The following is a 27,304-nucleotide window of genomic DNA, read 5'->3' on the forward strand; positions in this document are numbered from 1 at the left end:
TGTCCAAAACCTTTCAAGAAAATAGCATCAGCGGCCTTTAAGAGGATACAAAAATCCTTTCTTAATCTATCAATAAAAGGCAGTTAAATTTAAAATTCCTGCCTTGCTCCAAGCAGTGGATAATTAATGAAGCCTTGACTCAGGAAGAGCTCCAAAGCACTTGATACAGGGATGCTGGCCTTTAGGACTGTTTACTTGGTAGCTAAGTGTCTCACCCCCTCAATTACATAAAAACTATAATTTTTATATCTTACTTGCCAGGCTTTATTCATTTAAAAAAGTTTTTATTTGTATTAACATTGAAATAATTCTTAAAGAAAAAAATTCATCCACAAGCCTGCCACTACACTAAACTTCTTTAATTTGTCCATAGGCACATATAATTTGTAGCTATAATCACACCATACATAACACAATAGAGCCAGTTTTTAAAGGCGTTAACATTTGCTGACAATATGTTCTGCCAAACTTTCCCAGCTTGCTCATTTAATTAGTACATATTATAAGAAACTCAGTGTAAGCTACAGCTTCATTGAAATATAAAAATTCCATAGATTCCTTCTAAATATATGTCACAAATGGCATATTTTACCAAAAACGTAGTTTAAGACGCTTTATAATTCACATTTATATACCACTTTTCATCTTACCTCTTCTCCAGACAGATAGTAGGCTGAGAGTAGTCCACCAACAAAGCGTATATTTACTTCAAAGACAGAAATTTCAGCATTCTATGGAAAAAAAAAATCAAACATAGTACACATTTCAGAAAACCATAATTGTGATAAATTATACTAAATACTTAAATTTTGTTCAAATCTTAGCTTACCCAGAGAAATTTACATACAGGGGGAAACGCTCTCCCTTTTAAAATTAAAGTATTAAATATCACTGTGCATTACATATATCAAAACATCACTAATGGACCCCCAAAATCGTACAATCATTATACAACAATTTTTTAAAATAAAGAAAAAACATACTTAAGATAAAAGATATGGTGTGTCTCTGTGTCCCCACCAAAATCTCATCTTGTAGCTCCCATTATTCATACATGTTGTGGGATGGACCACATGGGAGATAACTGAATCATGGTGGGCGGGGGTCTTTGCCGTGCTGTTCTTGTGATAGTGAATAAGTCTCATGGGATCTGATGGTTTTAAAAAGGGAGTTTCCCTGCACAAGCTCTTTCTCTCTTTGACTGCGGCCATCCATGTAAGATGTCACTTGCTCCTTGCCTTCCGCCATGATTGTTAGGCCTCCCCAGCCATGTAAAACTGTAAGTCCATTAAACCTCTTTTTCTTCCCAGTCTCAGGTATGTTTTTATCAGCAGTGTGAAAATGGACTAATACAATAGATAAAAATAATTTTGACTCCTAAACAAAATTATAAAAATATTTGCAAAATAAAGTTCTTTCCTCTCTCTTCAACAGCAGATACAATACTTGATATTCCCTATTTGTGTAAATGCAATGGGGCCAGGGTATTTTTTTTTTCTGATCTGCATTCTCCTTTATTTTATTCATTTGTCTGCTTCTTATTCCTGAAAGGCCATTCAGCCTACATTAGTCTAGGAATCTAGTAGTTCAACATTAGTCTAGGAATCTTTTCATTATGATGCACAGCTGGACTGCAAATAGGATTTGAAGTCCGAGGACTTGGGTCCTAGTGCTGGTTTCCAACTTTTTGCCTGTGGCTTGGGATTGTTCTTCTCATCTCTGAGAAGATAATTCATCTTTGCATAAAGGACATGATAATAATCATGTATGCTATACCATGGTGAAACAGTCCTTATTTACATCAATAATAGCTTGCTTTTATTATTTACAACGTACCAGGTGCTGTGCTAATGTCTTTATATAGGCTATCTCTTTTAGTCCTCACAATGACCTTATGAATTAATTACTATTCGTATGTCCATTTTAAAATGATAAAGCCGAGACTTATAGTGGTTAATGTTACTTTTTGAAGTTCAGACAACTAAACTTAGAAGCAGGATTTGAACTTGAGTACTGTGACTCCTGATTCAGGGCTCTGCTAGTCTGACTTCTATACACCTCACATGATAATGCCCCCAAGTCTCTTTATTCATGGTCATATAATTAGTAATTACTGCCAATATTTTATACTCGATTAGTAAATAGATCCGTCTTACATTCTGTTACTAGATAAGTTAGAATAGTTAACCTACTATTTAGATTATAAAGTACATTTCAAGCTTTAGTTACCTTCTTTTCATGTTCATTGGGCCTACTGAGTAGTTGTTCACTTTTGCCTAACATCAAACCACTCACTAATAATCATGGGACTCACAGAAATTTAAAATATATGGAGTCAATATCTGGCAGATAAACTTACTCCAAATCATGAGATATTATTTCCTTTAACAAGCATTTATTAAGCAACTACTATGTGCCAGATCCTGTCCTAGGTTATAGGGAAATGGCAATAAAGACTGATAAGGTCCTCAAGGTCACTTGAGTCTACATTTTAGTGGGATAAAACATTTCCACAAAAAAAGGTGATAAGTATTCATTTTATCCTTACATGCTCTCTGTAAAAAGGTTTAAGGATCTAACAATTAAAGCCAAATAATTGCTTAAGTTAAAAAAATTCAAAAAAATTCCTATAAAAGGACAATTATGAAAACAAGTTAGGAGACAGAATTATTAGGTCAAAGTTAGGCAAAAACATCACAAAATAAGACTGGTGTGTTTAACTGTATTTTATAATTTGTAATGTGCACCTGATACAATCTGATTAAAAGTACTCTATATAGGTGTAATTTAACTTTGAGGTCTATCACTCTGAATGAGTTTTACATAAATACTGGCAAAGGCTTTAATGTTCTACAAAATTACTGATAAGGAAAAGGGAAGATAATCCATACATTTAGTTTGGTTCACGTGACTATGTTTCCTATGTTTAAGAGTAATAACATCTAACAATAAAATGGAATAAGCTTAAACCCTCAAATCACATTCCTCTCAATTAGTACTTGTGTTTTTCAGTTTTTAAACCTGGAAACAGTTTCCCACATTGCTGCCTATTGAAGACTTATAAGATGATCTTATATTCTTATTCTGGCTATAGATTCTTTACATAATGCATTTTCTCTTCCCCCTGTGAAAATCTGGATAATCAGGACCTTTATATAGACATCTGATAAAAATTATTGCAACATGGAGGTCTGAGTTATGTCAAACACCGCCAGAAATATATCTTCAGCTAGACATCAATCAACTGTTGGATGCGGTTATTCAACCAGTTATTGATTCAATTACATAGTCTAAAACCTAAATTTTATTTATCTTGTACTGTACAATATTGAGAAATGACCCTGCAAGGTGCCATACTCAAGGAAACTTGCTATAGCTCTGGATTTCATGGATCTAACAGTCTGTCCAGTGAGCCTGTTTAAGAAGCAAATCTGGCTTGTTAGTTAATCCATGAAGGATCCCAGTGACTGCTATGTCCTTGTCTTTAATAAATCTTGCTCTGGAACATCACACCAGCACCATCACTAGTTCTCAGGTCACCATCTTCTCTGTTTGAAAACCAGAACCACATTCAAATTTCCAACATATAATTCTTTCTCTCTCCTTTTCAAAGTTAAGTTTAAGGAATATAGAAACCTTACTTTGAGGTTGCTTTCAATATTCTAGGTTGTATTATGTTTTTAGGCCAAAAGATTGAAATTTAGACCCTTTAGTTCACTCTTTACAGATCCGTAGATGAAAAAGACTAAGAAGATAAAAATCCTCTCACCACACCAAACTGGTTGGCTATCCTGGAGCAGCAGACTATAAACTGAGGAAATCAGAAAGACCTGGGATTGAAGGCTGATTTGGAAGCCATCTGAGTTTGAGGTCCCAGGTAACCAATTTATTCCGAGTCTTGGTTTCATCATATGTAGAAAGGGACAAAGCATTCCTCCACGACATAAAGCAATGTACATAATAGCTGGCCCAAGTAACGCACTCAATAGACAGTTGTTGCTGCTACCACTGTGCAGCTCAGCCTAAATGAACTACAACCTACCTTCCCAGGGTCACTGGAAAATCAGAAACTCTAGAGTCATAAATACTCACCTTCTTTGGCCTATTTGAAGTCTTATTTCTCAAGGGCTTAAATATCCTCTTTTGAAATACAGAAGTTGACCAACTTCCTTTGGGACTTGATATATTTTATATGAAATCTGAATTTTCAAAAGTGAATTTCTACAATTGAGGGTCTCAGGCCATTTCTATAAACTTCTGATTCTAATTCCTATTAAAATATTAAATTTAAATGAATATATTCTTATTAATAATCATGATGTTCTAAAAGTTTTCTACTGACTTACCCTGATGACAGAGGGGGTATTTGGAGCCGGGGGAGGACAGCAGGTAGACAAAGCAGCCTGTAACACTAAATCTTACGAGATTTATCCTAACAATGTGAATTTTGCAGTCTACCTGAGTTTATTTTAAAATAAACTTAACTTCCCCTTTAAATCTTTAAGATTGCATTCCGGTATGCCCCATGTATTCAGTGGCTTCTAGTATACAGTCTTACGTGAGTGGCAGTTTAAGAAGTAGATCCCATCTTTTATTTAAATTCCATGTACCTATTAGTTAGTCAACCAATAAACAAGAGAAGGTTGGAAATTTTTGGTTAAGACCTACCAATAAAAAAATAAGAATTGGAGAAACTGTTCTTTCATTTTGATTTACTTATATCAATGACCACTGAATCAAAGAACTGACTAAACCAGATTCATCTATAAACTGAATATATGGTATGCCTAAATTTACACCTAAAATCAAGAGGCGAGTATTACAAATCATGAAAAAATTATGTCTCAGTACTAATCTCTATCATTATCTTGGGTATTTTAGATTGATAACTTCCACCTTAAATGTATCCCTTTTCTGTATATTTTTGTCTACTCATTTACTACACATATATGTAAATGTATGAGATAAAGTGATAAAGACTGCTAACATGAAAAAAAAAAAGTCCAATTTATAAATTATTTTGTATGCTTCCCTCCTCCAATCCTAACATCATGCTCTATCTCTCTGCAAAGAAAGGCTTCTTCCAAATCAACGTATCATGAGATCATGGACAGGAAGTATATGACCCCATCTAGGCAACAGAATGAACACTTCAAAACCTGTTTTCAAATAAGTATCTGAAAGACCAACCTCTTCACACTAGACAAGACAGCACTTTAAACAATTCTGAAATTTGATATTTTTATAGGCAACTTATTCACCAAAATTAGCTACATGATAATGTATTTTAATAGATTTCAGTAAGTGAAATAACAGGCTTGACAATGAAAATAACAAATTTAAGTTTTGGTGCAGATTCAGCCAGTTTCCTTTTGCTTGAGGAGTTACATAAAAATGCAAGCTTTTCCCGAGGAACACATAAATTGTTTCTTTGGACCTTCAAGCCTTATGATGTTTATTTTGAGTCACATTTGTATTAGAATTCTCCTTAATTATTAACTTATGATTCCATACAGCATGACAGATCTGATTGATTGCATTAAATGGAAAAATATTTCTTGGAAAAGAACTTTTCAGAAATATTTAAATTCTATTCTGAGTGCTTGATTTTCAGAGTGAACTCAAAAGTGTCATAGTTTTCGTTTTTAAAAGGACAATTCTCCAATCCCTAAAATCAGTGGCTACTCTTTTGCTAGCTATTCCTCCAAACTCTGTATCAGCTTTCTACTTAGTGAATTATGAGCCTGGATACGGGGCTGTAATCACACATGAGAATCAAGCAAGCTTTAATAACTGCCCACTACACACCAATGCAATATTTCTGTTTAATATCAACTGTTTCACTACAATCCAATGTAAATAACTAACAACTGCTCCATTACTAACACATGATAACGATGCTTTATCTTTAATCAATGGCTTTGTCAGAAGCAACACTATGTTGAATAGGAGTGGTGAGAGAGGGCATCCCTGTCTTGTGCCAGTTTTCAAAGGGAATTTTTCCAGTTTTTGCCCATTTAGTATGATATTGGCTGTGGGTTTGTCATAAATAGCTCTTATTATTTTGTGGTACGTTCCATCAATACCGAATTTATTGAGCGTTTTTAGCATGAAGGGCTGTTGAATTTTGTCCCTGTTTGCAGATGACATGATTGTATATTTAGAAAACCCCATTGTCTCAGCCCAAAATCTCCTTAAGCTGATAAGCAACTTCAGCAAAGTCTCAGGATAGAAAATTAATGTGCAAAAATCACAAGCATTCTTATACATCAGTAACAGACAAACAGAGAGCCAAATCAGGAATGAACTTCCATGGATAGGAAGAATCAATATCGTGAAAATGGCCATACTGCCCAAGGTAATTTATAGATTCAATGCCATCCCCATCAAGCTACCAATGAGTTTCTTCACAGAATTGGAAAAAACTGCTTTAAAGTTCATATGGAACCAAAAAAGAGCCCGCATCTCCAAGACAATCCTAAGTCAAAAGAACAAAGCTGGAGGCATCACACTACCTGACTTCAAACTATACTACAAGGCTACAGTAACCAAAACAGCATGGTACTGGTACCAAAACAGAGATATAGACCAATGGAACAGAACAGAGTCCTCAGAAATAATACCACACATCTACAGCCATCTGATCTTTGACAAACCTGAGAGAAACAAGAAATGGGGAAAGGATTCCCTATTTAATAAATGGTGCTGGGAAAATTGGCTAGCCATAAGTAGAAAGCTGAAACTGGATCCTTTCCTTACTCCTTATACGAAAATTAATTCAAGATGGATTAGAGACTTAAATGTTAGACCTAATACCATAAAAATCCTAGAGGAAAACCTAGGTAGTACCATTCAGGACATAGGCATGGGCAAAGACTTCATGTCTAAAACACCAAAAGCAACGGCAGCAAAAGCCAAAATTGACAAATGGGATCTCATTAAACTAAAGAGCTTCTGCACAGCAAAAGAAACTACCATCAGAGTGAACAGGCAACCTACAGAATGGGAGAAAATTGTTGCAATCTACTCATCTGACAAAGGGCTAATATCCAGAACCTACAAAGAACTCAAACAAATTTACAAGAAAAAAACAAACAACCCCATCAAAAAGTGGGCAAAGGATATGAACAGACATTTCTCAAAAGAAGACATTCATACAGCCAACAGACACATGAAAAAATGCTCATCATCACTGGCCATCAGAGAAATGCAAATCAAAACCACAATGAGATACCATCTCACACCAGTTAGAATGGCGATCATTAAAAAGTCAGGAAACAACAGGTGCTGGAGAGGATGTGGAGAAATAGGAACACTTTTACACTGTTGGTGGGATTGTAAACTAGTTCAACCATTATGGAAAACAGTATGGCGATTTCTCAAGGATCTAGAACTAGATGTACCATATGACCCAGCCATCCCATTACTGGGTATATACCCAAAGGATTATAAATTATGCTGCTATAAAGACACATGCACACGTATGTTTATTGCGGCACTATTCACAATAGCAAAGACTTGGAATCAACCCAAATGTCCATCAGTGACAGATTGGATTAAGAAAATGTGGCACATATACACCATGGAATACTATGCAGCCATCAAAAAGGATGAGTTTGCGTCCTTTGTAGGGACATGGATGCAGCTGGAAACCATCATTCTTAGCAAACTATCACAAGAACAGAAAACCAAACACCGCATGTTCTCACTCATAGGTGGGAACTGAACAATGAGATCACTTGGACTCAGGAAGGGGAACATCACACACCGGGGCCTATCATGGGGAGGGGGGAGGGGGGAGGGATGGCATTGGGAGTTATACCTGATGTAAATGATGAGTTGATGGGTGCAGCACACCAACATGGCACAAGTATACATATGTAACAAACCTGCACGTTATGCACATGTACCCTACAACTTAAAGTATAATAATAATAAATAAATTAAAACAAACAAACAAACAAACAAAAAAAAACACAAGGTCACTGAGTTAGGCAGACTGTGTTCATCAAACCTGAGATCTTGCTGCATAATTTGGGACAGACTAATTAACCACCTATTCATCTATAAGTATAGGGAAAAATATCAGTTACTACTCTGTATGCTTGTCACAAGATTAAACAAGATACACCCATGAAAAAAATCACATATTATAATACTTGGTATGTATCACAAACTACTAATTTTTTTTTTTTTTTGAGACAAGAGTCTCACTCTGTTGCCCAGGCTGGAGTTTTTTTTTTTTTTTTTTTTAATAGATATGGGGTGGGAAAGGTCTTACTATGTTGCCCAGGCTGGTCTTGAACTCCTGGGCTCAAGAAATTCACCAGCCTGGGCCTCCCAAAGTGTTGGGATTACACGTGTGAGCCACCACGCCTGGCCAAATAGTAGTTTCCTCTTTCATTTCTTTCCTACCGAGATAGCCTGGTACTAGCTAGGGTTCTCTGACTACTTTTCCTGCTAGACTAAATGCCCATAAGAGTAAATACTTGATCCTTAGAAGATACTTAGTAAATAATACATGAGTGAATGAAGAGTGACCAACCAAGAATCAGTTTTAGATTCTTTGTCCTAAGATTACTTTGAGCTAAAATTAGAAAACTTATTCATGGAGTCAATACTTAGGATTTTCTCCCAATATCTATGTGCTTCTACAGATACTTGAACTGAATACAAGCTCCTTCTGTGAAGTCCTTGCTCCTTACTCCCCAGAACATATTATCCCAGTGACTTATTTTAAGCCAGCTATTAAAGTCATTTGAACTTTGTGCTACCAAGTATGCAAAATGAATCAACTTCCTATGCCCTAATGAAAAGAAAATGAGTTTTAGTTAATTACAGTATAAAACAATAGAAAACTTTACACTTTTCAGTGATATAAATTGGATATTTCACATTAACAAATTTATTCTTGAGTATAAAATTTGTTTATACTTAGGAGCACCACAGGATAAGCCAACTCTCAACAATAGTGTTTGTTTTGCTTTTATTTTCCCTTTGCAATGAATTTAGATGCATTAACTTTTCTTTTTTTTTTTTTTTGAGTCTGAGTTTCTGTGTCGCCCAGGCTGGAGTGCAGTGGTGCAATCTCGGCTCACTGCAACCCCTGCCTCCCAGGTTCAAGCTATTCTCCTGCCTCAGCCTCCCGAGTAGGTGGGATTGTAGGCACGTGTCACCATGCCTGGGAAATTTTTTGTATTTTCAGTAGAGATGGGGTTTCACTGTGTTAGCCAGGAAGGTCTCAATCTCCTGATCTCCTCGTGATCCGCCCGTCTTGGCCTTCCAAAGGGCTGGGATTACAGACGTGTGTCACTACGCCTGGCCAACTTTTTAAATAATACCCTTACACTGTCAAATAGAATACCTTATCAGGAAAAAGTTTTAACTAAAATGTAAGTAACAATATTTATAAGCTAGAATTATACTACATGTTATTTAGTATAATTTTTCTTTTTTTTGGTAAAGCTTTTTCAATTTCTCCTTTCTCCATATAAATGAGAAAAATTTCTCAATTTTTTTGAAGAAAAATCCTGTAATTTTAAAAATAATCATTTGGATTTCTGGATAGAATGGGTGAATATAAGACAAATTCTTATGTGAAATATTAAAACCAACTAGAATACAGTAAGCTGAAAAACTTCACAACACAATGATTAGAAAAGTAAATCAATATACCTCTCCTGAATTTATATGTTACTATTTTTAATATGGGAAACATTGTTTGTTGTTGACAACATATTTTTTAAAAGGAAAACATGGTAATACCCAAAGAGAGACCTGCAACAAATATTTTTCAAGACCTCTTATATTAAGAAAATAGTGTAATACATACATTTGAGAAATGTGGCTGTAATTTTTTGAAATATATTTAATTTTTATAAATACATAATAGTTGTACATATTTTAAAATTATATCTTGAAAGGTATAACCCAAAACTATCATTAACAGGCCTAAAATATATATGCAAAAGTCTGCATACTAATTGAGTGAAATTTTATTAAAAAATAAAATAAAAATTTAAATAAACAAAGAAAACTTCAAAGTTCAGTATCTTAGCAATAACTCAGTGTTAGTCGAATCCCTTCATCTTACAAGTAAGGAAGCCCAGTAAATTCTTCTTCTCTTCTACACAGTCTGATATCCCCTATTAAATTCATCTTTCCTTCTCCCAGGTCCCCAGGACCCATGGAACACATTGAAGACATCCTGTGGTGGTCTGAGGGCAGCCAACTGCCTTCTGTTATAGTAACATCTCATCTGTTACCTTTGTACTTACTCATTTTAAATAGAACTGCTCCTCATCCTCCACCAACCCCAACCCCTGGCCCCAAGTCCAGAGCTCCTCAGACTACCACAGGTCGCACAGGTTGTGAAAAGAAAAAAACTGCTATGATATTTGAGGAGGTTTGGGGCAACAATGCTACAATTATCAGATGGACAAGTCCAACATTCAGTAAGAAACTTGGACACTATTCATAAGTCAAGTGTTATTAAAGTTTGCTTTCCAGTTTTCCATCATTAGTGTTTTAGAGGAATGTAGTTATTATTCCCTTACCCTTTCTTGAAAAGAGAGATATCAATAGGTCTCATATATATCTAAAGATAAGCCTACAGGTTTTTGAAGGTAGGTAGCTGATTTTAATAAGAAGGTAGAACCAAAGAAATTTTTTTTTTTTTTTTTGGAGATGGCGTTTTGCTCTACTGCCCAGGCTGCAGTGCAATGGTGCAATCACGGCTCACTGCAACATCTGCCTCCTGAGTTCAAGTGATCCTCCTGCCTCAGCCTCCTGAGTAGCTGGGATTACAGGCACACACCACCATGCCCGGCTAATTTTTCTATTTTTAGTAGAGATGGGGTTTCACCATGTTGGCCAGACTGGTCTCAAACTCCTGACCTCGTGATCTGCCTGCCTTGGCCTCCCAAAGTACTGGGATTACAGGTGTGAGCCACCACGCCTGGCCCACAGAAGTATTATTAAGAAAGCAAGCCTCCAAAATGAAACAGTTTTTTTCCAGTGCTTTAATTTTTCATATTTAGCTCTATCAATATCAGCACTACCACAGGTCACTCTAATCAAATAGCTCCATAACCTTGAGCAAATCACTAGCTCCTCATGCCTGTTCTCTCATGTTTAAAATAGAAGGGTTTAACACATTGATCCCCAAGGTTCCTTAATATTGATTGGAATACGGTCTCCTTTATATTCTAGATTCAATTATTAGGCAAATTAAACACAAACTCATCTGCCTGTCTTTAAGGTGCCCCAAATGAGGTATATATAGCAATTAATTAGGGGAGTAGAAACAAAATATTAAACTTTTAATTTATATAAGTTTTTAATTGAAACAGATGGGGGAAATACTTAGCTTTACTGATCCTTAATATTCTGCCTAACACTGGTGTCCTCATTTGGTCTCTGAGAGCAAGAGTGCCACAAAGCAGAGGCAACAGCGAGAAATTCTCTTTGTCCACTTTCAACATACAGAATGTTACTTGTGCATGGTGACTGGGATTTACAGATACTATCAAATGCTTACCCAACAGACAAGAGACTTACGAGAATTTCTGCAAAGTGGTCTCAGATTAGAAATACCGATAATGCACACTTAAGTGAATGACTAAAAAATTCCATGGCCTACATGTTTTCTTTTCTTAGAATAAGTTGTCAATATCATTATAAAGTAAAACAACGACTATCAAATCAGAGCTGATAAGATGTAGTCCTCCCCATCTGAAATTATCAAAAAGTATTAGAAGTATTCACTATCCTTAATTCTGACTCTTTCCCTCAGTATACAATGGGCCTTGAAATATTTGCTGAGAACGATGGCACACAAAATTTAAGAACATATATCACATATATAATCAATTTGTTTTTACTGAGAGGTGTATAAGATCCACAAAATTTGAAGCTTTCTTTACAGGAAAATGAACGCTGCTGCTGCTGCTGGAGACACCATGTCACCGTGTAAAAGCATAAGCACTGGAGCCCCACGGACCTACATCAGAATCATAGCTCTTGACACACAACCAGCTGTGCAGTCTGGAGTAAGCCTCTGAGGTGCAGATGTTTAATATACAAAGGTGTGAAATTAATGTCCATCTCATAGCATTGTGGTGGGACTGAACAAGAATACTAGGCACATGTAGGTCTCAATAAATACTAATTTATTTTCTCTTACCCTTACTTTGCCAAAAAACAAGACACAAATTTGTGTAGTAAGTGAGGACAATTTAAGAACACAGTATAAGATAATAATATTTGTACTATCTAAAGTTGCATTATTTTTGTTAGAGTACATTACAATACAATAATAGGGCCCACTACAGAATTTATCCATGTTAATTGAAATTTAAGGACTGAATTAGCAACTCTTATTTAACTTACCACATTAAAATCTAAATTTTCTTCAACCCATGATTTTGCTTCTTCAAATTCATTTTTCATTTCCATAATAAAAAGTGTATCCAGGGCATCTACTATAGTTGCTCCTTTGATATTACCTGAAAATAGCAGAAAAATATTTGATAAAATACTTTGGCTAGATAAAATATATGTAAATTGACCACACCTAAGACAGGGAGAGGGTAATACTGGACTTATTAATAAGCAATAATATTAAACATAGTCTAAAATTCTTTCAATGAAAGTATAAAACGGCACCAAACCAAAAATTATCACAGGCTATTGACTGATATACTAATCTTTAAAGTTTCTTCTGAGTTATAAAAAATAAATGTCTCAGAAATTTCTCTTAGAAATTTCATTTGTGATTGCATTCTCTCTCTTTTCTTTCCTTTTTTTTTTTTTTGGAGATGGAGTCTCACTGTGTTGCCCAGGCTGGAGTGCAGCGGCACAATCTCAGCTCACTGCAACCTTCATCTCCCGGGATCAAGTGATTCTCCTACCTTAGCCTCCTGAGTAGCTGGAATTACAGGCGCATGCTACCATGACGGGCTAATTTTTGTGTTTTTAGTAGAGACAGGGTTTCACCATGTTGGCCAGGATGGTCTCAATCTCTCGACCTCGTGATCCACCCGCCTAGGCCTCCCAAAGTGCTGGGATTACAGGCGTGAGCCACTGCACCCGGCCTGTGATTGCATTCTCTAGCAAGAAAAGAACAGGCCTAAAACCAAGGAGCAACAGACTTATTAAGACTAATGTAATCAAAGTGCACCTGTGCAAAACTCTAAATATAATTAGATCTAAAATTGTTTAGTGATAGTTCTAAGAAGACATTACTCTAAAATGAAATTTCACCCCCGTATGAACTCTGACTGATGCTAACTGCCCTCCATCCTCTACAAGTCCTGACCTCTGTGGTTTACTTCCTCTGAATTCCAATGACATGGAGACTTCATGTTGCCCTGGCATTCATCACCTTCTATCCTGTATTAAAACTACACATGTGCATCTTTTAGTCTATAAACTTTTTTCTTCTTTTGAGACAGGGTCTTGCTCTGTCCCCCAGGGTGGAGTACAGTGGCGCAATCACAGCTCATTGCAGCCCCAGACTTCTAGGCTCAAGTGATTCTCCTGCCTCAGCCTCCTGAGTAGCTGGGATTATACGTGTGTGCCACCATACCTGGCTAATTAAAAAAAATTTTTTGTAGAGATGAGTCTTGGTATGTTGCTCAGGCTGGTCTCAAACTCCTGGCCTCAAGCAATCCTCCCACCTTGGCCTTCCAAAGTACTGGAATTAGAGGCATGAGGGATGCACTCAGCCTATAAACTTAGAACAAACAAGTCACGTCTTACTTATCTCCAGATTCCTTATGGTGTCCTGTGAAATTGTGACAATGATGCCCAATTGTAATTGAGTAGTTCAGCTTCAAAACGCATTTTAAAAAGTTTTTCTTCATCCTTTCTTCCAGTCTCAAGATGTAACCTTGAAGCAAACTGTAGAAACCTTTTTCCTTAGTCTTAAAATATGCCCCTGAAACATGCTTTGAAACTTCACTCCCTTCCCTTTCCCACTATGCACTCTTTTACCCCATGAACATTTACGTAATTGTATACTTGGATCTAATTATGTGCTTACTTAGAAGTTCCAGAGGCTAATCTTGTGACAGATCAAGGATGGAGACCCAGTTGCAAAATTTCAGAGATTACCTCAAGGCAGTTAGTCAGCAACCCAGCCATTGTTGATACAACATCAGCCTGCACTCCAGGTGGACTATAGCTAGAGGAAGCCACCAGAACAAGACACGCAGACCTTACACTCAGGCACCCTTCCCATATGCCTCCCAGTCCAAGTTCCATTTTTAAGATCCTCTTCCCAGCCTCAAGTTTGAAGCAGTTTCTAGAGAAGTAAGCCAGCCACCTCTAGTTTTGGAAATAAAAGTCATTTTCCTTTCACTGAACTTCATCCTTGTTATTGGCTGTGCAAGTGGCAGGCAGCCGATCCTACACTCAGGTGCACAATGAATGACTGCTGAAAGACTGGGCACTACACTTCCTATATATAATTAACATTCTGGACGATCCAAGACCGAATCTATAAATATAAATGAAAATTATTTCACTGGCACATGCCTTTCAAATGCCAAGTTAAGAAGTTATTAGAAAACTATAAATAACAGGATATTGAAACACTTGATTTTCAAAAAGATAAAAATTGTAAACTTTATCTAATGATAAGGAGAAAGAAACCTGAAGTCACTTGCATTTTGTGACATGTTTTACTGTAATCCAATTTCCTTTAACTTTTTCGAAGCTAGAACTATGGATTCAGAGAGACACTGGAGGGAATATTTTAAAGTGGGCGTTTTGAAATATGATATCAGCTTCATATTTTCATTGACATTTCATTTCTAGGTTATTAACAGCCTTACGTTAATATTTTTATTTCTTGTATTGTAGCTTTACATGAGAATAATTGGTCGGGCACAAAATACCTCTCTTTGAGGTGCAGTTTTACTTGAAATCTTTTTACCACTGAAATATTGAAATAAATAGTTCTAGTTTCCTGTTTAAGATGGAATTGGGAGATCACGAATATTTAAGATGCTTTTTTATATTCATTAAAGTTGTTTAGGAAGGAACCAGTCTTTGTCTATGAAAAAGATGGAAGGTTCAACATAACTGGTGAGAAACAACCATGAGAAGGAAGCAGACCTGAAGAGCTCCCCAATGTCTCAGAACTGGGAAAAGATTCATAATGCCTAATACTTTCTCCAAAAAGGTTGTTTTTAGGGTTAAAACTCAAAATCACTTATCTCAAACAAAACACTATTTCCTAAGAAGCCAGGTGGTAAAGAACTCACATTTTCCTAACTTCTGCCTGGTTTGCTGAGTGAATATACGGTACTACATATTACACAGATAAGAAATCTGACTGAGAAGCGGGCTAAAGAAGTCAGTTAAAAGTTTTTCTCATCTGTAAAAATGAAAACTTTGTATGCCTTTGTAACAAGTTCCCCTATATTGGTATTTCTATAATAAGAAAATCATTATGCATCTTATTTTAATTTGAAGATGGAATGAGATTAAATACCATTTGAATTATTAATATTTCATTTCCTTATGCTAATACCTGTAGCTCTTTTTCTAAGAGCAAGTTCTTATCTTGATTATGAAAAGTGTTTTTTTACTGAAAAAGCCAATGAAAACCAAAAAACAAAAGTCAGGCCTAAGAGACCTAGCATATTTTTAATGTTCAATAACAAATTTTAAAATCGTAAATGTTTTAACAGAAAACCAAACAATCCCTCTGACAAAGATTATGGCAATTTAACACATTAACTGATTTCTTAAGGGTACGAACGACTCTTATACAGATAAAAGCAAAATGGAGTTATAATTTTTTCAAAAAATGTTATAATAAACAATGAAAAAATAAAGACCTCTGGCTCTGCATGAAGTTTCAGAGTTTCTCTCTTCAATTCATACCTCTCCCTTACCCATGATAACTGGTAGCTGGATCCTAAAACACTACTTTAGAAGTGTCTGGAATTACTTCTACTGCCTCTACTTCAGGTACAGGCTCTATTCATCTCAAAACTGTGTCACTCTGATAGACCAACAGTCTCTTTTCTTCTACTTTTCCCAGCTCTTTCTACCTGTTCTTGCAAACCCTGCAATGCCCTTCTCCCAACCTGAGGTCCTACTGCTTCCTCAGAACTTCATGGAAGTATATATTGAACCACCTGGTGCATTGATAATTCACTATTTACATTTTATATGTTGTGTACTAGGCAAATACTTGTGTAAAGACCTGTGCAAAGACTTGTATTATTTTCATTATCACCAGTGCTACAAGTAAAGCCAAACACATGGAAGGTTCTAAATAAATGGAAAAGCAACATGTCAGAATTAGGAGCATGGACTCTAATGTTAGCCACCCCAGGGTTCAAGTCCCAGCTCTGCCAGTTAGTAGGTGGCTATCTCTGGGAAAACTAATCTCTGGGCCTCATTTTTCTCACCTATAAAATTATATTTTAATGAGGCTAAATGAGATAATGCAGGAATGGCACTTGGCACACCGTAAGTGCTCAATAAATGTGAGCTGAAACTATTATGTGAATTGCTATTATTTAACATTTTCAGTTAAAGTATAGAAAGTGTTCTATTATTGAATTCAGAAGTTCCTGAGTAACACTGTATTCCCTTCATCCTGTTACTTACAGACAAATTTTTAAGGATTAGAAAGAAATCAAGTGCAGTAGGAGGATACTGGGCAGCTCTGTGACCCAAAGAATCCATGAAACCCTTGTGTTACTTAGCTTTCTTACTTCCACAATGGAATGTTATTAACACCCACAGTACCAGTCACAGAGAGCTGCTACAGGAACCAAATACAATAAAGCGTGCAAAAGTGGATAAACGGAAGTTCAATTAACCTAATCCATCCTCACTTTCTCTTCCATGGTACAAACAGGAGAAACCTACAGCCAAAATTGAGATACACTGAAGATCACCATGGCTGGCAGCCTTGCTCAGCTTATGTATAAAGGCACAGCTTTTACCTAACAGGAAGCAGTTAGTGCAGCCCACCAAGTGCTGCTATGGTGGGAATCACCCCAGAGGCCAAAAATCCTGATACTGCATCCTATAAACATTAAGTGAGAATCTTTATAAGTATGCTCCAGGAATCAGTACTCTTTAAAGTTACGCAGGTTATTCGAATACGCAGCCACTACTCTAACCGAAGGACACACTATGCACAATCCTTACCTAATTCCATCAGGTGTGCAAGTTTCCTAACCAAATGGCCTGGGCCATATTACACAGACTTCTTCACCATCCATAAGCTGAAGCAACTGGGGAGAAGTTACTAAGTTACTGAGAAGTTACTACGTCACTAAGAAACCAAAGCACATCTACTCACCAAATAAACTGCTTGAATGGCCTCCTTTTGATATAGGTTTCAGTTCATTTAATCCCCAGGCATAACCTTTATAATTATTCCAAGCATGTTTCATCATCTGAGAAATAAAATAAAAACAGGATTATAATTTGAATGGAGATGTTTTTCCTACAAAATAGGTAATATATGGAAGAGCAAAGGCTGAAACATTAAAATTCATTAGTTAAAAGGATGACTAAGTAAAAGGGTTATGATTATATAAACCAGAAGACACATGCTCATATAAACATGCTCGTACACATACACACTACCCTTTTATGTTTACAAATGGAAAGTTTTCTTTTTGAGTTCGTTTAATCCCATTTAATACAAATACCATTTTCAAAAGTCAGTTCCCAACAACAGGAATTTAGCTTATCTTAAAAGTATGAACCATGTCTACATTTATCTAGTTCATTTTCATAACAGATTAATTCTGCAAAGACTATCTTTAAAATTCATATTTTTGCACAAAGTTCTTCTTACTTTGTTGACCTCACAGCTTACAGATAAATATTCAGGTTATCCCTTTAAATCACTTTGATGTTTCTTGACCAAGACTATATGGAGAAGTATTTTAAAATATTTACAAGAAATAAAAAATAAAACTGTGATCATGCCTAGATTTTGGAAAAGCTTGTTTATTTTAACGTGATCAATCTTTAATTGGATACATATGTGTGTATATGTATGTAACTGAAGATTGATCCAGTATATTCCTAATTGAGGGTCCATGTACCAATAATGGTTTTAAAAGCCAAACCCCTCTGCCATAAATTAGTTGTATAAATTTTTTTCAATGACTCAAAGAACACATAATTATTTTTGTACACATATTTTTTAAACGGGTTGGGATGCTTCAACTGTCTAGAACTTATTCATTATTCATGCCACCACCCCCAATTTATTATCAACAGTAATCAAAATATGGACATAATTGGAAAATGTTCCAATCTGGCTCCATATTTCAGAGTATCTTAAAGCATCACATAAAGTTATAGATATTATTTATGGGCCATTTACCACTCAAAATCTTCATTGAGATCAATATCATTTTATTAATAACAAAGTTTTCATACGTTCCTGAACAAAACAATCAGCATCTTTAACCAATTTGTAAATTACCTTCCTAACTCACCACTATTATTACCAACAGTTACCAAGAATCAGTATTCTCTGCTGAGTACTCTGCTAAATACTGTGACTTTAGTATTGTAACCAATTCCTGCTACAACCCTATGAAATATGTTTTATTACCATTGTTAGGGAAATGAAGAAACTGAGGCTTGGAAGTTAAAAAAACAACTTTAGTCAAAGTCATCACATTTTCCCATAGACAAGGTGCCAGGGTTCATCTCCAAGCTGACCTGACTCCAAAGCCCACGGCATTAACCAACACATTGCATCACCTTCCTTTAACGAGTCAGCAACAAAATCTTCCTTTACTGAATCAGATTATTGATCTTCCAACAATCAAAAGAATGTGTATATGATAGTATTTTTAGGATTTTTTTCTTATAAATTAATTTTGTTGAGAAGTAAAATAGATTTGAGGGTCACATGACTTGATTTATAATCCCTACAATGCCACTGATTAGTCACAAACTTAAGGATGAGTCATAGCTTTTGTGATTCTTATCTGAAAATTTGGGATAATTTCTTACAGGATGTATCTAAGGAATACATGAGCATGGTGTGTGTTTTTGCACCTTGCATATTGCTTGACAGATGGCAGGTAATCACATGTTTATTAAATTTTAAATCTACATTAAAACTAATTAAATTCACATCACAGAAAAATAGAAACCAATGAGCCTCTGAAAGACTAGGTATATAAAAAAATCTATAGAACACCTAGAGATTATATTTGAGTTTTATTTGGTTTTCCCATTAAATGTACTACATTTAGTAAATTCTTCATTCTTGTAAATTTCCAAAGACACTTTATAAATTCAAAAACTTTTGGAATATACTGAACATCAAAACAGAAAAAAAAAGTTATGATGATTTGTTTCAGCTTTGTCAAAAATGATCATTTATACAATGTACCACTAGTAGAGGATCTCCTAAAGTAACCTCTGTAGCATATATTAACTTTTCCTATTTTATTCCCTCAAGGGAAAAGCTGACACTAATTGGTTAGTTTCCTACATTTCAAAAGTTGCTGACATATTTCTCAAAATGGGTTCCTGATCCCATGGGATTTCTATGAGTTACAGTTAGAAAAGAAGAAAATGATGTGGTCAAAATGCCCTGAATCGGAGGGGTTTATCCAGCAATTGTAAAGAGGAACAGTCATATTGTTAACCAATTCCACCAGCTGATCACCTCTGGAAATGATTTAGCGCATTAAAGTTAACTATAAGACATTGTGTGCATGTGCGTGTATGCATACATAGACTAACTATGAGCTTCAATTTAAAAGTCACAAATAAAATCAACTTGTTAACTTAGATTTACGACTTACACAAATATTAGAAAACATCAAAAGGCTACCAGCTTTTAATTTTGTAGTATTAAGGCATTACCCAGCTGAGTGGCGATGGGGATGAAGTAATTTAAGTTCTCTAGACCCAGTTCTCATGAGCTGGTAGGACAAGGAAGTCACTTCTAAAATTTAACTACTAACAAGGATAGAATTGATCCCCCCTCTTCACAGGCTCCTTAGGTTTCTTTTGTAGTCTTTCATCAACTTAATTAGGGTTCTACAGCCTGACATTCCATGTAGAAGTAAAATGGGTCCAAATTTCAAATGCAGTAGTGAAACCCTCACAAAAAAAGATAAACCGAAAGCAAGCCAAAGATGTTTTTTTCCTGCATACGTCTATTTGCTCCGGTGAAAGGTACGGCTGACACACTGTGTGAAAGGAAAGAAAGGACCCAAAATTTCACAATTGCCACCCATTATTTTAACCCAGAAAATATTAAATTGGGTATAAGGCATTAAAGAAATAGTATTACTTCCCCTTGACTCCATGCTTATAAGAAAAGATTCTTTGATTTGTACTTTCTTCTCAATTGGCATCGGGGCTGATTAATTAGGCCAGGTCATTTATTGAGTATCTGCCACACTATGAAAAGTTAAGATTCTAAAGGATTGAAAGGGAAGTATATAGGACTGTGTCTCACTTATAATCTCATTGATAATGTATGGAAACAGAAGATACTGCCTGCTTACATACTCACTAAATGTTTATGAAACAGAAGACTAGGAAAACTAATTGAATGTTGTATACAACTCTATTGTTGTTTCTAACAATTTAAGTTTAATGTCCTGATCTAATCAAGCACACTGAAGAAGTATGTTGGAATTTCCCTAGTATGCACAGATTTCATATCCTGCATATTTATTGCTAGAACTACTTTTAGCAAATACTTCTATTTGCTAAAGTTTTAAACATATAATCTTTAAATTTTCATATTAGACACATTAAAAGTATTTGAAAATTACATGATTTTGCCAGACAGATCTTAGGAAAACTTTGGGCTTTCATTGCCCTATTTCATTGAAGCCTACAAGTTCAAGTCCCACTTATGGCCTCCTTCTATGGGATCTTACATAAAATTTCCATAGTTTATAGGATGTGATGCTGGCCCAGCTGAATGAACCAGGGCCTGGAGCCCAATTCAAAGGCAGAGAGCTGTGAGCCAGCCATGAGCCTCCAAGGCGAGGCGCCCTGGTGTGCAATTCTCACTAATGCATTGGGCGAGACAACCCAACCATCCACTCTACCTAGGGAAGTGTAACTGGGAGACATTCAGAGAGAACCTAGAGGCCAGAGAGCGACATAGAAACAGAGAAGTACAAACACACAGGAGAAAGGGCCATGAAGCAGTAGAAGCCATGAGAAAAAAGAGGAGAAAGGAAGGCGAAAAAAGTTAAGAGGCGGCTGAGGCAGAGATGATGTTACCACTTGGATGGTTCCCCAGTGGAACTGTGTTAGGCCTATACAGCTGCTATAGAACGATCAACGATGCTGCTGAGTCCTGAATGTTGATGAATCATCTTCCCTTTTCCTCTTTGCCTGCTGAGACTGTTTGCTTACTTCTCCATGTGTACTTGTAGAAAAGTTTCTCATTTACTGAGGAGTAATGGTAAGAGCGGATCACAGGTGCACACATCTGAGAAACTGGGTTCATATCTGAGCTCTGCGATCGTCAGTGTGACTCTAAGTGAGGCAATTAATCTCTCTGAGCCCACTTTCTGCATGTGAATAAAAACACCTCATTGGTTGTGGTGATGATTACATAAAACAATGCATGTAAAGAGCTTAGCACGTTGCCCGACACACAGTAAGTGCTCAATGCATTTTAGGCATTATAGTTACTTTTATTAAAAACCTAAGAATGTCTGTGATCTTTGCAATCTAAAAGAGCTTCATAATTTTTCCTAGTATAACACATAAATACAAGGGACAAATATATGTGAAACCAGGCAAATCTATATCATACACAAGCTCTTTATCAATATATACATTTAAAAAATATACAGAACTATTTGGTATCCAAAAGATGGAGGAAGAAAGGCAGAGTAGAAGGGTCCACTCCAGGGGTAAGGCAATGTGGGGTGATCTTTATGTTCATACACTGGCTTTCATAAAATCTTAGTTGTGCCAAGGTACTACTGTGTAGGGGGTGTTTGTTCAAGGGATTTGAGGTTGATCTGGGAAAAAGACAGGACCACAGAGGCAGTTAACACACAACAAGCTTTAATGAGTAGTGCTTTGTACAGGGTTGCATGCGAGGGCATCCAGAGGCATACGGTGAGTAGGTCGCCATGCAGAAGGGGAGGAGGGCGAAGGAACTCCCAAGAGAGAGATGCATTAGAATGAGGGCTTAGGACTAAGTGATGTCACTTCACAGCATGGTGGAGTATCTCTATGTCAGAGAACTTTGAAGGGCAGTAGCAGCTCAGTGTCTTAAAACCACAAAGCTCTATCTTATCAACGGCCAACAGATGCTAGGTAAGGTTTCACAGAATGTGTAAGGCAGGCTCTAAATAGCTAAAAATCTGCTTGTTTGGGCTATTTTAAAAATAATTCGATGTATAAAAATTAGTTTGGTGTTGGTGGGCTCTTGAGTTAATGAATCTCAGCCTGCAGTGAGGAAATAACCTAGAGACCAACAGACAGAGGCCATCTTTGACTCATTTATATAACAGTCTGCTGTCATGAAAGGGAAGAAGCTCTGTGGTCCAGTGACAATCATGTCCCTGCTGTTCTTGGGGACACAAGGGGCTGTGCCTGGTTTAGGCAAGCTCTGAGGTGGAAGAGCACTCTAACTCACTGATTGTTAAACCTGAAAGTGATGTGCCATTTCTCTTAAAACTACACTTAGCATTGATGCTTTGAAAAACAGTGACTTTAAAAGCCTGACAGCAATTTCCATCAAACTTTGCTTAAAATTACTTGGCTGTCATATAAAAGTAACTTCTAGAACTTTCAGATAATATATTTTTAGGGTCACTGAATCAACCTTATTTCTTTCAATCTTTGGTGGAATTGGAAAACAGAAAGGAGGGACATAGACAAAAAGCAACTTGGAGGAAATTAATTCACAATTTCTCTAAACCTTTACTTATCCATTGGAAGAGAATTTCTCCATGGATGAACAAAAGACAGCAATCTAACCACCCCTTCCTCTGCTTATCTAATGCTATCCCCACCACTGACATTTCCTTATGAGAATGAAGATCTGGAGGGCCAGAAGGACCACTGGGCAGCGAAAGACCAGATACTGAGGCAGGTCACAGGCACATGGCAGAGCAGGTCACAGTGGATAAGCCTGAAGCCGGGTGCCTCAGGGTCCGCCCTTCTACCCCTTAGTTCTCTCATCTTTAAAAAAGAATAACCCATTTTAACAAATGCACCAGTGTGGGCTGAGGTGCTGAAATTACGAGGTTGTGCCGGTGTGGGGACAGGGGGTATATGGGAACTTTCTATACTTTCTGCTTAATTTTGCTATGAGCCTAAAACTGCTCAGAAAATAAAGCTTATTAAAAAAATAAATATTATCTCCCTTACAGCACAGTGAGGAGATCAGGTGTGACAGGGCACCTGACTAGAAGACACTCAATGAACCTGGCTGACTTTTATCCACACACGCCACCTCCTCAGAGTCCTCCTAGGCTTCAGGTGGTTAAACAGAGATACGGGAGAACTTAGGAAGGAAGTTCTCCTTCCTTTGATGCTTTGAACTTTAGCTGAACTCAGAGTGGGCAGAGCAATTCCGGGATAGGAAAGAAAAGAGGCCAATGTCACCAAGAGGTGACAGTGCAGAGCCTGATGTGACTCCGCCTTCACAAAGACTGCCTGCCTGGAGTCTACCACAATTACATCTGAAAGTACTTAGCATCCTCTCACGTAACAGGTATCAAGATGCCACCCAAGACAGTCTTAGGAATGACCCTTGTCCTCACATGATTCTTCAGTGAGCGAGGGCCACCTCCAGTCACCTTCTAGCTGTCATCACCCAGTACGTGAAAAAAATAAAAGCCCTCTAGCCGTGATAGTTTCCAATTTTACCCCATATCAAATTCAAACACTCATTCACATGCTATTTCAAATGCTGAAATAAATGTATCCCCTCTCTCTGTCCCAAAGGCTGCTGAGGTGTTCTATTTTCAAGATTCTTTACCTCAATGTTACAATGATAATTACTACTTAGTACCTACAGTTGCGAGGATGAGAATTATAAGTGGGAATAAAGCAGTATTGCCAGATTTAGGAAATGGAAATATTACACAGAACCCGCTTACACACACACACACACACACACACACACACAAGTTGTTTATCTGAAATTCAAATTTAACTGAAAGTGCTATATTTCACCTGGCAACCCTAGGACAAAGGGATAGGATACATTCAGTTCCTGGTTCTGAGTCCACCGTCTGCTCTCTGGTTTGTGCCCCTGCTCTGCGGTGGGCTCAAAAAAGGGGTCAGAACATTTGAAGGGCCAGACAGGAACAGAACCACCAGGTCTACGGCAACTAGAAGTGAATAAACGAGAGTCAAGCCCCCGACTAAAGCTATTTAAAAAAAAAAAAAAACTACACTGGCTAAGGGTTGAAAAAAAAAAAAATCTCTGAGCCACAGTTAGCCCACAGCCCAGCAGTTTGCACTGCAACCCCTACTTTACAGGCACACGTCTAGAACTAACCACTCTGTTTTTAGGTCTTTGGGCATGCGGCTTCCCACTAGCCCTGGTTCCCATAGCTCAGCGAGGAGCTTCTATTTCACTTTTAGCATAGGCTGCCCTTCAGAGCCAGCTTCCTGGACTGCTCTGGTAGCACCATATGTGCTTTCTCTTTGCCACAAATTAGCAAGTCTTTGAGATCTGAGGTATATAAAGCATTATGTGTAAGCTTCTTAATTCTTTCACTGGATGAGTAGTAGTTTCACATTTTAGAAAGTATTATTTTGTTCTACAAATGAAACTGTAGGAGCTGTCGTCATCATGGGTTATGGAGTCTGAGGCTGTAAAGGAGGAAGTGAATTAACTTCGTCAAACAGCTACCACATTGCACTGTGAAGGGAATTCGATATAATTTAACACATCCAAATCCTTAGGACACCCTCTCTGGGGTATTATTATCCCTGTTTTACAGATGAAGCTAAGGCCCAAGGTAGTGTACAGAAGAGCAAGGCTGGGAACTCTCTCATTCTGATTTTCTCCACTATACACTGAACAGAGCCCTCACTTTTTGCTGCTTGCAAACCTCAGACAGTCATCTGAGGCCCCTGAGCCCTCCTGCTGCTCCACGCACAGAGGGCAGCCCTCACTGGGGTCTAAGCAGCTGTGGCCAGGTGTGGCACCAAATGACACACCGAATCAGGCTTGGGAGCTGGCTCAACTGAAGACCCTCACAGTACCACCTTTCCTTGCCTGCCCTACATCCTTCAACCCTCCGAGCCTTCCTCCTCCTCCACTTTGGCTCTTGATTCCAGCTCTGTACCTAACTTTTCTCCTCCTGCCCTGTATGCTACTTGGGCAGACAAGATGGTGTTGCCCTACCCGACCTGACCTGTCACTAGATTTATGGAAAACCATGGATTCCTCTCCTCATGCCAAGCTGCTGTCTACAGATCTGATATTTTCTGAGGTTTACTACCACCACGGGAGCTAATGTAGACCAGCTTCTCTTTCCTCTTTCTATATTATTCAACTTTTCTTGTTGCTATGTGTGCAATTTGTTTGTTGCCAGGTACTCAAGGTTGCCTCTTATCCGCTGAGTGGAGAATATATATATATGGATGCGGATTTTCTTCAGATTGAGGTGTCCTGAATTCTCCTACAGCCAATTTTAATGTACTTCTAAGTTGGCAAGAGATATATAAAGAAACAGTAATTATTTAATGCTATTGCATGAATTCTAATGTGCCACTGAGCATTAATTCCCCAGTGAAATGAAAGCGTGGTTAGCAACAGCAATTTCTTTAGAAAAAGAGTCAGAATGCCTGATAAAGCCTGTTTTAAAAAATGAGAATTCTAGTAATCACTACTTGTAGAGGACAGATTGTTCTGTTTCTAAGAAGTATCTTGTTCTCCTAAGGAAAAGCCAGTGTTTCTAGCTCTAGCTCAAAAAATTGGATCATATGCATTTAATGGTTCTCTTTTTTTATGGCCAAATTTTGACATTATTTTATAAAACTCTTGTGCTGTTACCAAATGGAAGAGGGTACAGGGAAAACAAAAAAAGAGAAATACTTGACCAAAATGTAAGTCCATTTCTCTAAAACATTCTAAGGGATAATAATTTAGCAACTCAAAAGTTAGAGGTCAGAAAAGGGCTTATTCATATGTGAATATCTAGTCCATTCCTTTTTGGAAAGAAGCACTATTGCTGAGAACACTTCCCTTACATAGAATAGTTTGGCATCAGCTAAGGGTCTACCATTTGCAGTTATTTCCTCATCGGAAATATCTGTCTTGTGGTTAATGACTATGGTCTCCAGGCAGAAGCTGTCATTGAGTTCAGAAGTTGTCACTTTGCGTTTAAAGGTTTAACCTCAGGTTTTTGGTCTGTTTATTTGGCTGATTTTTAATTAACACAGAAACTCTGAATTCATTAGATTAGCCTTGCTAAGACCTCTGTGGTCAATGTGAGGCCAGCAAGTGACCCCTTGCAGGCCTGTGGTGACAGGTGATCTTCCTCACTTGGTTCCCAGGCCAAGATCTTATAGGGCTTTCCCAACACGGGAAGCATCAGCAACTATAGATCTTTAGTGATTAAGAGAAAAAGGTATTCGTTTTGTGTGTGTGTGTGTGTGTGTGTGTGTGTGTGTGTGTGTGTGTTTTGAGATGGAGTTTCACTCTGGTCACCCAGGCTGGAATGCAGTGGCGCGATCTTGGCTCACTGCAATCTCCCCCTCCTGGGTTCAAGCGATTCTCCTGCCTCAGCCTACTGAGTAGCTGGAATTACAGGTGTCTGGCTAATTTTTGTATTTTTAATAGAGAAGTGGTTTCGCCATGTTAGCCAGGCTGGTCTCAACCTCCTGAGCTCAGGTGATCTGCCCGCTTTCGCCTCCCAAAGTGCTGGGATTACAGGAGTGAGCCACCGTGCCCAGCCAAAACAGGTATTCTTTGCTGGGATATCACAGATGCTCCCTTAATATCCTAAAGAGAGCTAAAAAAGTATTCCATAGAAAACAAATACTATTTTCATGTAGTGTCTAATCTCAAAAGGTTTTTTTTCAATACTTGTAATAAAAAGGTAAGCCCAAACATTCTCACACATTTATCATTCTACAACTTCAAATTTTCACATTTTAATTTTTGCAGTAGTGACAAAATGCTTTTACAAATTGAAATATGCTATCTTTAAAAGATTTGTTTACAGATTAGTCAACCTTACAAAGACTAAACTTTTTTTTTCCTTTAGATTCCTTTTTAAAACTTTACAAATACTATGAGGCTATCACTAGTATTACTAGTGGTTAATAAAGTTACTAA

At 37.2% G+C, this 27,304-nt stretch overlaps 1 protein-coding gene across 1 annotated transcript in view; it reads right to left on the reverse strand.

The window, feature by feature from the left end:
• Positions 1 to 27,304, reverse strand: part of LOC105465511 (mannosidase alpha class 1A member 1) — a 171,386-nt gene that overhangs the window by 111,382 nt on the left and 32,700 nt on the right. The window contains exons 3-5 of the mRNA XM_011713962.3: positions 17,333 to 17,429; positions 12,391 to 12,506; positions 651 to 731 (exon numbers count right to left, since the gene is read on the reverse strand). Coding sequence (XP_011712264.2) covers positions 651 to 731; positions 12,391 to 12,506; positions 17,333 to 17,429 — 294 coding nt within the window. The remainder of the gene's footprint in view (positions 1 to 650; positions 732 to 12,390; positions 12,507 to 17,332; positions 17,430 to 27,304) is intronic.

This window comes from Macaca nemestrina, chromosome 5 (assembly GCF_043159975.1).
Source record: "Macaca nemestrina isolate mMacNem1 chromosome 5, mMacNem.hap1, whole genome shotgun sequence".
Classification (NCBI taxonomy): Eukaryota; Metazoa; Chordata; class Mammalia; order Primates; family Cercopithecidae; genus Macaca; species Macaca nemestrina.